Below are 13,614 nucleotides of genomic sequence, written 5' to 3' on the forward strand. Positions count from 1 at the left end.
AAACTGACAAACCATTTTGGTCACTGTGGCAAACATTTGTGGAAAAAAATCTGGTCAGCTGACTATGACCAAATATAGGAAGCCTGACCAATGCTAGTTAAAGGTTATGTTACATGTGATTTCTGGACCATACAGTCTTGTCATTGTTAGGGGACGAGTATATGACATTCTCTGTATAAAGTTTACAGAAAAACTCAAAGTGCTGTGGTCTTTTTATTTTATATATGTCTCTCTCACACTCTCACAAACTAGCACGTGGTCCTTCCTGGTTTAAAAGACACATCCTCTTTGTGGGCCCAGTAGCAGCAGCATCAGTAGCTGGCCGGTTTACTTTGCAGTTGTAATATAATTTCACATTACCCCTTGGGATTTTCCAGACTCTAATGATACATTTCTTGGGCTCGGCGTGCTCTCTCACTCCCAAAGGTTTGCACTGGGTAGGTACACAATTCAGTGATTCCAGTCAAATTTAGCCCTGGGCCATGTTCTGAGTAGCCAAAATACAGTACATGCAGCACTGGAGTTAAGGAGGGAGGCAGGTGACATGCTCCTCTTTCATCCACCAACGGCCAGAGGGGATGCATCTACAGCACCATTGCTCCATCATCATGGTAGAGCCTGTGCATGGTCTGTATTCATGAATGCAGTCAGTTAAGTATATGCGGTCCATATTCCAATGCATATCACGTAGCCTTAACATTAACCAGTTTAACTGGGTAATGGGGCCGAGTACACCAACTGTGAAATAGTGCCTCAGTATGGTAATGTATTACATTAATTTATAATAAATCATGATGTTTCATTTTTTTACTCAAATCAATTGCATTTCTGTTATCATCTGGCTGGGCAATGGAAATCTAACTCTACTGTGCACTTAAAAAAACCAGCTGTCCTACAATTTGGGCCTTCCTAGCTACTGTAAAAATTGAAAAGAGGTAGGCTAAGGTGTTAGCTTGCCTTTTGCGCATGTCAGTGTTCATTTCCTCTGCCACTCTCAGAAACCGATGATCTGTACACGTTGCTGCTCTCACTTTTTCATGGGAGTTTCTGATGCACTCTGATGTTGCAGCAAATGCTGCAGACAAATCTACAGCTAGCATGCAGAACAGCCACCTGAGGCATGGACAAAACCTGGAAAAGCCATACATCTTTTCTTCTACACTTTCAACAACTGCATTCATATATAGAACCTGTGTTGTTATTTGTGTTTACTTCCTTGTTCCCTTGGCCATTAAGAAATTGTAGCTTCCTTTCTTGCAGGTTTCTTTTGAAAGGAGGCAGAAGAAGAAGTAAGTGCCTCTGTGTTAGCACAGACCAAATATCCAATCATCAACAAGAAACAACGAGCAGTCGGCACAACTGCACACTAGTGTTTCAAACAATTTGAGAAATATAATTGTGGAGTTTTGAGGTGACACATGAAAGAACACACACACCAGCACAAAAGGCATCCAGAGGCTCTAAGGCAGACTCAAAAGTAACTAATGGGGCTGTGAAAGTGAACTGCATAGGGCGTGTCAGAGACATTGCTATCAACGCTATTTATTCTTTTGTAATATTTATTATAATTCTGTGAATAAAAAATCCCTTTACACAAACCTAAGGTAATTGTAGGTCCCATATATGTCAGTCTGAATATTTCTATCAGGATATTTTTCATAAACCACTGAAGCTGATATCAAATACCATCTGTATAGCTTCTATATAACAATGATAACATGAGGTACTTTCACAATGTTAAAAAAATGACATGTCCCTATATAGAGTCTATAGTGCACTCTTTGTAAAATCACCCGTTCGACTCAAATACTCAAAAACACCTACAGACAATTCCCGCATGGTCAAAGCGACAGGAAAAACACAGTGACTTGCTGTTCGGTTTGTTGTCAGGCTGAGTGAGAGTGATATTAATGAGGCAGATTTCACAGCTGTTCTGTCTCTTCTTCATTTTGACCTTCTTGACTCACATCTATTAGGCTGGCCCATCCGCCTACAAAATGGGGAAAGGGGGTGGATAGAGTGGGGGTCGTGAGACAGAAGCTGGAATGAACCATCCAGTATCCTGGCTAGTCCCACCAAGGCAGAGCCATTTATCATCCAGGAACCCAGTCTGACCAAATCAAAGTGGTGGAGACCAAACAAGGAATCATTAAAATTTTAGTCGTTTTCCCGTGGGGGGCATTTAAAGGCAACACCGATGTTAAGCTACTCCTGAAAGACTGTGGGTCAGGCCATATCCATTTCCAGACCAGTAAGAAAATAGGGCATTATCCATTATATAGCTGGGGGAGGTTCTTAATAGGGTATATCTGGATCTGGTGGAACTACAACCCTAGGATTCTGACATAACAGTAGGTGTTTACCTAAACAAATGTGTTATTCTTCAATCATTAGCATTAGTGGGGCAAAAAATTAAAACTTTTATGCTTTACTTTGCTTAACAACCCGTGCATTTGGTCTGAGGGGAAACCAGGAGAGTCTAAACAAAATCAATGAAATAGGTGGTAATTAAACCAAAACAGTTAGGGAAAAATACATGTATTTTATGTGTAATAAGAATTTTTTTTTTCTCGTATTGAACGTCCAGGCAATATACAGTATGTTGTTGCTTATCCTCAGCTATGTTTATGTTACCTGATGTTTACTTATCATACAAAATAAATTCTTCAAAGATAGGCTTGAAGGTGGCACTAAACACTGTGTTGAGTCAAGCAATTTATGCCATACGGTATTTTGAGCCAGTAGCTACTGGCTAAAACTTTATAAAGTTGCTTGATTGGCCAATTGATTTTATGTTTCACGAAATTTGATTGATCTGGTAAGAATGGTCTCTGAGCTTGAGATTGCTTTAGGAACTGTAGAAAAAAAAGGAGCATTAAAAAATAAAATACAGCAAAGGCATGCAGTGCTGAATGTGTGGTCTTTATCGTTCTTACCTGTGTGTCTATCAACTGTGAAAAACATTTCTCCGTCCAGTACGCTGTACACCACTCTGGCACTGCTGCCGTACGTAGGGTCATCAGCATCTGATGCAGTAACCTTCATAACGGACGTTCCTGTTGAAAAGAGACAACAAAATGTCAAATGATAAAATGAGACAGGAAGCCACTGGGGAAACTCTAGACAACTGCTGGAATCCAAAAATGTGAGTTTAAATCAGACTCAAAGAGGAAAAGTTAGTATATACTGTAAAAGGAAGGGTAAATGTGTTGATTTACTTGGTTTTTTTGTGAGTGTGTGTGCAAGTGTGTAAAACTCTGGATCTTATATCTTCGACCAGTGTGAGTTTAAGACGTTGAGAATGAAGGCATCTGCACAAAAGTAGGACATACCGGCCTGTCTCCAGTCTTGGCGACAGAGCTGTTTGAGGGCTACACCTTTTTTGTTATGGTTTAAATGAAAATGCAGTTTAGGGTAAGGTTAGCGTAAGGGGTGGGGTGAGGTACATAGCTGTGATGGTTAAGGTTTTGAGCTTGGTAATGCGTCACATCAGTAAACGGGATTCACAAGTATAGTAACAATAATCTAGTTGTGATTCTGTGCACACACCTGTGTGTGCGTTCATGCGTACTTGGTCTGTGATTATACATGGAAGAGGGAGGTTAATGCATTTGGGTATCACTGCACCAGGTTACTATTTCATCTCTATGCACAGAATTTTAAAAACATTTCTTTTTTTGATGTTTCAAATTACCTTTTCACTATACCAACGCTCAGGGTTGTTTTGCCTCTCATTGGCACAGAAGTTGTGCTCTGAGATGAAAGGGAACATGCAGACATAGAGTCAACATTGTATCCTCGAAGTCTATTGGAAGCTCAAGAAATCTACAGCAAACAATTACTCGCGATTACTGGCACTTATGCAGAGAATGGAGTCATTTCCACATGAAAGCTTAAAATTGGGATTTGTGGGGCAAGTGTTTAAGTCATTATTTCCCACTTTGTGTAGTATATTTGTCAAAAGTGTGCATACACAAGCCTCTGGCAGCAAATACGGAGGCGCATCTCTCCATTTAGTCACACATTTTAGTTAAAGCTTTGCCTGAAGACTATAAAAAGTAAGGTTCTTCATTTTTAGGTTAAGAAACAACAGCATACTTGCCTTTGAGCATGTGACCACATTTAGTTTCTTTCTATAAATAATTTCACTTAAAGGCAAAAGAAGATAAAAAGGGGCACATTCCTGGGCAACATAGGCCCTCAAGGACAAGGAGGCAGTCCTTGTCTTCACCCCTCTGGCCAATGCTATGGGTAATTACTGACAGCTGGTGTTGTTCACCAAAAGGTCACCGCTGTAGCCTTTCTCAGAGCCCTGTCATGCTACTGTCCAGCCACATAATGGCTGTATGCTAATGATGCTAATTAGTGGGAAGTGTCAGAGCACTGTTTGTTTCCTGTCATCCAACAGAGCTCCTAAGGGGGACAGAGGGACAGAGAGGCCAGTGGATTATCATTAAAGTCACCTGGCCATTAAAATCAGATCTCTACCCTGTTTCTGTCACCTATAGCACTCTTTTGTTCTCCATGTATGTAGCTGGTCTGTTTGCATGCTAACATATAGGTAGCATATGATGCAGCACTCTACCTGGTCTATGATACCACTGAAACAAATGAGGGTGCTATTCTGCAGCCATTCTGAACTACATGGCAATGCGACAAATTAGCTCAAAGGTAAATTATCCAAAGAAACAACTGGTGTGAAAAGCGATAAATCCGGACACACAAAAACGGATGGACAAATGGATGGACCAGTGTTTCTGCAATGTATGCAACAACAACAAATCATGAATTCTGGTACTGCCAACAACTTTGTGGGGTTCTCAGTTAAATCCTGATGTATTGCAGCTCTTGGTGGATTCAAAGCACTGCATATTAACTAGGATGGAATGAGCTTTTAATTCATATACACTCATTAACTCATCCAAATATGCAAAAGTACACACCCGCCGGATTCTTAGAAGATCAAGATGTGCTCCATCCCAGTTGGGAGAGGAGTGAGATATCATTCTTATTGTATTAAAAGCATAAGGCTGTATAGAGACTAGGGATTTTCATTACTGGAAACGGGCAGGGGTTCGTTAATTCTGCCTACCTGGTTGGCTCTACTGCTGTGGGTTCAACAAAGCCATTTTTGTCCATGGGATTACTCCCTTATCTTAATTTTCCCCAGGTAACAATCAGTTTGACGCTCAGCTGTTTCTGGGTACTGGCTGGCAGCAACGTCAGGTGGCTTGGAAGAACTATATAAATGCAAATGCTTCTTTATTGTGTTTATATTAAAAAGAGAAGTGAAGCCGTGACTTTGGCACTTAGGTTCTTATTAAAGCTCTGGCTTCCATCAGTGTTTTCAGTGGGAGAAGTCATTACTTACATTATCGGTTGGTGTGTTTGGCGTCTCACTTAAGCAGATTCTAGTGTTGACGGACTTGTGGGAATTCAATAAAAATTATTGACTTTTGCAGATTGGAATGTAACGCATATAGCAGTAATAGGAGAAGTATGTCTAATGGAGAGAAGCACCAGATATTCATTATCTAGAGTTGTTTTTCTCTCACCAACTAAAACCTGAAACGCAAGTTGCTCTCAGACGAGGCAGCGTGTACTGTTGCAAAAATATTTTTAATGACCAAAATATACAGGTTTGTCTCTCAATACCCTCTCATGGACACATTTGTTTGGGCTGAATTTGTTTGGTTTGGTTATACAACAAAACTTTCAGCATCATATTCTTTACATATCCATGCGATAACAGGACAAATGAAATTGGATGACATACTTAAATACATATCATTATTGCTGCAGGTTTTTTTTTTCCACTTAGAAAGAAATTATTTTTCTGACACCCAATGGTTAATGTTTCCACCTTGCTGCACAGGTGTATAAAAGGGTGTACTTAATATAGCACAATCTAATAATACGTTTTCTTACAAGTGCAACAGAGCTGATACATTTCTGACCATACCCAGCCAGAAATTGGGCAAGGTCAAAAGCGCAACCGTCGACTGGAAGAGATGAGTGAAACAATACTTTTCAGCTTGGTGTTAACTTGTTCTGTAAACGTGTGTGACCTTAATTTTGCCAGTAGTCTGAGTCAAGTTTTGACACTTTTTTAACAAATAAAATTTTAGTCACATCACTTACTCATCGTTTCAGTGCCTCTACTTAGGATGAAACTAATATATGCAGCCTGCAGATATTTACATTGTGGGTCTCACCATTAAAACAGTATTAAAATAGGAAAATCAGCATCATGCTAATTTTCAAATTCTGACTTTTGAATGTAACACAACTGACTTTCAGTAAAATAACTAGATGATGATGATGCGGCAGCAAATTATAATTTTACGTTTTCCCTGGCCTTCATTAGAGGATACATGAGAGCAACTCTGTTTAGCAATGTTTCCCCCAGTGACTTGCTTCACCATGGAGGACTGGACAGGGTTACACCATCTCATTGCTGTGTAACGATAATGAGGATATTGCCTTTTTACTCTTTGCAAATCCTCTAGCAGAGCAAACTGCCTGTTGCATAATTGGGGTTGAATGGCAGCTGTTTATTATACATTATTTTGCACCTTTATTTAATAGTTATAATTCTATTGTTATAATATGATAACTCCTCTTTTTATTTACGGAACTTAAAAATCCCACCCTGTACACAAGATTGATGGCTAATTAAGTAAATAAGTTGGCTGTTATAGTAATTATTATAACGGAAAAATATGATTATTATTATTATTAAAATGGCTGCAATAGTTAGTCTAACTGTAAAATGTAGCATAGAAATGATTCTTTTCTACTTATTAGGCTGTTTCACATGGTACTTCTGACAGTGCTATAACATTGTCATGATTGGAAGAACAATGAAGGAAGCAACATTCCAAAATAATAATATAGTAATACAGTCTGTGTTGCAAATGGTATATAAGCAGTGCACAATATTCCTTGAAAGATAATATAAACAAACTCAGGTGAATACTAACCCTGGGACCATCTCTGGTGAAATGGACTAAGGAGGACGGATGTTTTTGGGGTGTGGAGGAGTCAGCGGAGGGTAGGTGACGATGGCTATATAGTTAGATTTATGCATGAGTTTGGTTTAATGGTATCAACATAGGCTGTCGAAATGGCTTCCCACACCATTTCAGCACTCTGGGAGAGATGGTTCAATTACTGTGAGGGGAGCTGGAGGAGTGTGCCACGTGTGAGACACTAGACTGACAGCTATTTAAGAGGCAGCCTCGTAAAAGAGATTTGTGCGTATCTCAGCTGGTGCCGTACTGGTGCTAACTTCAGTGGAGGGGTCTAACGGCTGCAGCAATGAGCCCCTTTCCCACTCCGACCCGCCTTAATCTGCAGGACTGAGTGCTCCCCGCCTGCATTATGGATCATTTAGTAAAGCCATAAAAGCTGAGGTGTTTTCACATGAAAAGTTATTTCTTCACTACTTCTACTGTGATTCATTCTTTTCTCATCCACATAAATGCCCCAGGAGAGAGAGGTGGCGAGAGAGGGAGAGAAAGGAGGCCGAGAGAGAGAAGGAAGTATTAAGGGAAGAAAAATATGCCATGTTATAAAAGCCAATGGGCTGCTTACATTGATCCTCTTCTAGATCTCTACAAGGATTTAGGGATATTTTTCATCTCTCCTGACAGAGATTCTAAATCTAATCTTTGTTAGCCTTTGAACTTGTGTTTTTTAATAGATCAGTTCATTATTTGTTTTGTAGAGATAGTACTGTGGGCCAGTGTGGCACGTCAACTTTAAATCTCAGCATCTCATTACTTTCAAGCATTTGTCTCTGGACAAATAATTGCAAAAAGTTGTCAACTCTCAATCTAGAAAAGCAAACATTAAGGTACAGAAATCTTTATATAATGTTAAAAAAAATTCCTTCAAATATATCCAACCACATTCATAGATAAATTATTAGATTTGAATATCCTCCCAATTCTGTAGGCCCAGTATCAACATTGCTGTTTTAGACCCTGTATTTCTTGCACAATGCCAAAATACATAAGGTACAGGAAACTAAAGACAATGTCAATGCTTCTCTGCTTGATTGTGATTCTACAATAATGACAAAATGAGACCCTTAATCAATTTCACAATTGTGACTTCATCTTGCTGCTGTTGTCATATGCATCTTCCATGCCTCTTCACACACTGAATCACACATTCTCTCTCTCTCTCTCGATTCCCCCCTCTACCATATAAACACTGATTCATACACAGGACCACACACACAGATCAGCCAGAATCAATTATGTCAAGCACAGTGGTCGAGCGCATAATGGTGAATGTTACTGGTCATATACATAAAGGTGGTTGGCAGAGAATATTGATTGTAAGTTGCTCCTGCCTTGTTGCATTGCTCTCTCCTGTGATCTTGCTGCTCCAAATGTCTCATCTACTGTTAGTATGACAGGCCCCGGTGGTCCTAATGGTGACTGCAGCAATTCGCAGCCTCCTGGGCAACCTCTCTGGACCAAAGCATCAGGAAGGGTGATTATTACTTTAATCCCCTTGTGGAGTTCTCACATTACACACAAAAGGAGTGGGGGATTTATCTCTCGTGCTGTGAGTGTATGTGTGTGTGTGTGTGTGTGTGTGTGTGTGTGTGTGTGTGTGTGTGTGTGTGTGTGTGTGTGTGTGAGAGAGAGATCAAAAGAAGACAAAATAAGATGTGTTTCTTGTTTTGAACAACTTACGCCTACCTACAGTAAATGGTTTCCTTTTGTTGCATTATAAATTAATTCCTGTAAAAGGCCTCTTAGTTCTCGGTTTTAAGCTATGATTTTCTGTGTGTGTGCAGGTTACTTGCCAAAACAGCAATAGAAAAACTCCTTTTGGGTGTCACAAAAAACTTTGAAAAATATTGGTCAATTGACAAAAATTAATTCTTAAGCCATTATTGACAAGGGCTTTTTTGGAATTGTTTTATTCTGACTAGTGCTAGTCTCTGTTTAAGTTACTACAAACACTCTACAAATGCCAGTTAGTTTGTGCATTTTATGTGCAGGTCTAACATCAATGTTATATTTTGTATGCAGTGAGCTTCAAGAAAACACTCGTCATACTCTATACCTCACTTCAGGTATTTCATGGAGCACCGCTCTACTAGTTATCTTTTGTAGCAGTACATCTGCCCCTAATGCTACTCCACAGCATATATTATTATTTAGGAACTGTTTGGTAGTCACGGTATCCTGAAACTAAGCGTGTTTGATACCTGAAATCGACACAGTTTCCATTAAAATAAACACTTGGTAAACAACAACAACAACAACAACAACGATAACAACACCAACACCAACAACAACAAAGTAACATTAAAATGATCTTTAAAAATGCACAGAGTGTTGTGGCATTTACAGAGGTAACGTGCTTTGAGGTATAGAAAAAAGCAAGAAAGCATCAGGCACTGACATGTGTTTAGTAAACAAAAATGCAGAACATCTGTTGTTGGCCTTTGTTGTCTGTCAATTTCTCCAACCCGGCTTTATATATTAGATTAGATTATATTGTGTCTTTGATAGAGGATAAATGTCAGTCTGAGGCAACTATTGTGCTCTTTTGAACTCTGTCTGTTGTTCTTTGTGTTTGCTAATTCTACACTACATCAGCTTGTGTGATCAGAGGATAAGAGCTGAGGATAGCGGTCAGCTTAATGTCCATTATCAGATTTTTATATGCCGTCCCATTGTTCTTTGGACACGGTTACTTGTCAGTCAGTGTTACCTGAGGTTTAGAGGCTACGGCACATACGTCGTGTCACGCCACATCTCTGCCACTCAGAGGTCCCGAGGTCCTCTCTAAGGGAACCACATCAATCACAGGATTAGCTCCGTGGAAACTTTTCACCCTGTTGTGATTCCGCCACCAAGAGCTGCCCCTCCGCTGTCACCCGACCTTTGAGGGGTAGGAAAGGATGTCTGCCTCAGTGACTAAATGGTTTCAAACCCAACAAACTGTGCTACTTTGTCAGTCAATTCGCATAATGAGTGAAAAAAACGAGTGACGGATGTCTTAGTATGCATGTTGTAACACGGTCTAATACTGATTTCAAATTGGAAAAGGCCTGTCTTTATTACTTCAATATTAGCTGGGCGTGTGCAGCATAAGCATTACCTTGGGGTACCACTGTGCCACTGCCAATTATGTCTTCGCAGTATGTGTGCTAGATATTGTGTCTAAAAGCTCAATCTATCCAATGCTTAACTGCACAAGATGCCAAACCATATGATGATGTAGTGTTGTCGAAAACTGGCAGCATACCAGTTTGACATTACTTTAGCGTCTGGGTTTTTAAAACTTTAGAAGCCTAGCTCAAAGCTACATAAATATTTAAACAATGACTATGGTTGGGAAAAACCAAAGGGAAAAGAGAAGGCTCCAAATCAGATATAAATGATGAGTCTTTCCAAAACATATACGTCAGCCCAATATTTCATCCTACATAAGTCACCTGTTATTAACTTATAAGCACAATGGAAAAGCTGTTGTTGATATAGAAAGGTAAATTCAGTGCCCAAGTTATTGCTAACATCTATTAGTGCTATGAGACACACTGCCTGAGGGAGCTCAAACATCAGAAAGAAATACTTTCCCATCTCTGTTTCATTCCACAGTCACAGTTATTTAACGTAGTGCCTCCATAGAGATGTTCATTACCCTTCTTTAAATAAATATGCACACTGAACCTTAAAATATACTGATCCATTTGTCTCTAAGGTAACAAGACAGTCATTATAAATATTATTTTCATTATACAAATATTTTATTATCTTCAGCAAAGTGGGTTTGGCAATCTTGAGAGCACCATTTTCAAGACAAATTTCACCTGTCTCAATTACTTCTCACGCGTCTGTAAGCCTTGCTGCAATTAAAAATTCAAGCCCAATATTACTTTGGGAAAAGCAGAACTAAGAGGAAAAATAATCCAATATTTGATAAACAAAGGAACACAAGGAACAAAAAGCTAATTTGGAATATAAAACTAAATAATTAGAAAAAACATCAGTGGAGGTAATGCAGCAGAGAAAATCCAGAATAAACTAAGAAACAAACAAAACAACCTTCAACTGCATGACAAATAAAACCGCAATTCCTAATGGACCTAACAGATCAGATCTGAAAATCTGAAACAGCAACAATTCTGAAAAATACATGAAAAATTAAATTGAATTAAAAAAAGAAACATATCAGTGATTTCAGTTAAATCAGCAAACCAAAGAAAAAAAAAATCAGCAGGAAAACCCACACAGTCTCCCTAGAAAATAAGTAATGATTTTCAAAGGTTTTACACCAATTTTTATATTGAACAAAACACAACTCAAATAAAGAAGACATCAGCTCAATCCACCTGCTGCATCTCACTGAAGAACAAGCCAACATACCAACACTTGAATTCTCAGCTGCACATAACAATTTGCCTTCCATCACAAAGCCAGGACGTGATGATTTACCCGCTGATTACTACAAAAATTCCTTGACTATGGGGGCTCTGCTTTTTAACAGGCTTACTGTGAACATAAAACAGAATTCTACTTAGACTCTCTGTCAGTGTGAATGCAGACACAATCATGCTTCTCCTGAAGCCTTGCCATCTATTAATCATTATCTTTTGCTGAGAGTAATAGCACAGACATATAACTTATTCACAACACCTAGCACTCAAGGTAAAATCCGCTTTTATGTAGTTGAAAAGTTGCTCTTTCTATAAAACCCTTCCTTGTCATTACAAGAAACCATCAGGCTGAGATCCATCAGGGCATACTTCACTTATCCAATGACATATTCTCCATCTATACATACTTTGCCATTAAATGACTCATAGAACCTTCACAACCTTGTTCATAACTTTCCTATGCGTAAGTATAATGATGCAAGTACCTACATGAACACTTGTTTGCACACATTCCAACATATTCAAAATCTGTACAGTGGTTCTTCTGACAGCAACACCCTAATTTATCTAATCAAATTTATAACCTCTACTGTGAGTCTGTTCTTAAATGTTTAACTGTTTACTTAATAATTTTCAGAAATACACATATTTTTTTCTAGGAGATAGTAAGATGAGATGATCAGCACCATTCTCTGGTCTGTACCCTAAATATAAAGCTAGAGTCGGCAGGCAGTTAGCTGATCTTAGCAATAAGACTGGAAGCAAAGGGAAACAGCTAGCCTGGCTCTGTCTGAAAGTTAACAAATGAGATATAATATGTTATTTAGTGAGCTTGGAGGTGCTGGTAGGGTTTTTTTTTTTCTGACAGAGCCCGGCTAGCTGCTTCCACCTATTTTCACTCCTACGCTAAGCTGAGCTCCCTGGCTGCTGGTTCTAGCTACATACATGTGGTTCCAAGCTCCATAATGTGCATGTGTATTGATCTTTTCTGCAAAAAAGTGCATCCACATTCTCCCAAATTGTCAAACTATTCTCTTAAAAATATATATCACATATATCATTGTGATTGTCCAAACATTATTTCATGCCTACATTTACCTTTTATGTTATGTTATTAAGAATAAAAATACCTTCTAGCATTTGAGGTTATCTAATTCTTTACGTGTTAACACATTATGTAAGTGGTCTCAATGAATGTTACTGGGACTTTTAGGATGACACATGGCTTTTACCAAAGATGAATTAGAGGTTTTGTATAATGGAAGGATGGGTTTTTTTAAATGGATAGACCTGTACCTCTAACTTTACCTGGCAAATGGACACGAGGCAACATTAGCTTTTAACATTGCAGGTGATTTACATTAATGATGGTTCCATTTTTATTCTGAAAATACAGAGGATGATGACGAGCCATTAAGAGAAAGATAACCTGTTGGATTGTAAGGGAGCATCCATTAATCAAATAGACCTATAATGCACAGTTTTTGGTTTCAGAATACAATGCATTATTATCTCCTTTAAGCCTGAAAAATGTACTCAAACACGTAATAAATTAAAACTGTTCATAAAAAACAGCTAGAGCTGCAGTATTTTTTTACACAAACTTATACATTCAATGCATGCGCATACAATTTTTACAGTGCAGTTAACTTCGACAATAGTGTGAGAAAAAAGTTTGAGTCAACTCATAGAAATGCAGACATAGCAAAGCTTGTTGAGTTTGAACAGGTCAGATATTAAGTCCAACACATTCTTCAAGCCATCTCAGAATCTCTATTATGTCGTGGTGGAAAACATAATATCTTTTGTTTTATGTACAAAATGTTGGGTATTGTGGGCCTCCATTACTATAAAAGTGAGGAATGTTTCATCGAGTGACACTCTGCAGCATGGCTTCAGAATGAGGTTGAATATTTTGAGAAGGGCAAGTGTATGAGCAATAACTGTTTGAATTCAGTTTTGAAAGATTACTGTTCAAGATTACTGATATTTGTGCATGGGAAAAATGATGTGGGAATGATGAATTCACTGTTCTGCTGTATAAGTGTTTAGCATCACCAGTGGGAGAAAGGTAAACAAAAGGCAGATGGAGGATTCATTGCTTCAATGCACCACTTAGAAGTAGAACTTATGCATCTTCTCACAGAAATAAATGTGTTTCTTTGACGAGACAACAGACTTATGTATCAATTTCCTAAACCTGC

The 13,614-nt window shown here is 38.6% G+C and overlaps 1 protein-coding gene across 1 annotated transcript in view; it reads right to left on the reverse strand.

Moving 5' to 3' along the window:
* LOC120783218 (cadherin-22) overlaps positions 1-13,614 on the reverse strand; it is a 235,114-nt gene that overhangs the window by 41,546 nt on the left and 179,954 nt on the right. The window contains exon 5 of the mRNA XM_040116033.1: positions 2,937-3,056. Within this exon, the coding sequence (XP_039971967.1) occupies positions 2,937-3,056 (120 nt within the window). The remainder of the gene's footprint in view (positions 1-2,936; positions 3,057-13,614) is intronic.

Source organism: Xiphias gladius, chromosome 21, assembly GCF_016859285.1.
Source record: "Xiphias gladius isolate SHS-SW01 ecotype Sanya breed wild chromosome 21, ASM1685928v1, whole genome shotgun sequence".
Lineage (NCBI taxonomy): Eukaryota > Metazoa > Chordata > Actinopteri > Istiophoriformes > Xiphiidae > Xiphias > Xiphias gladius.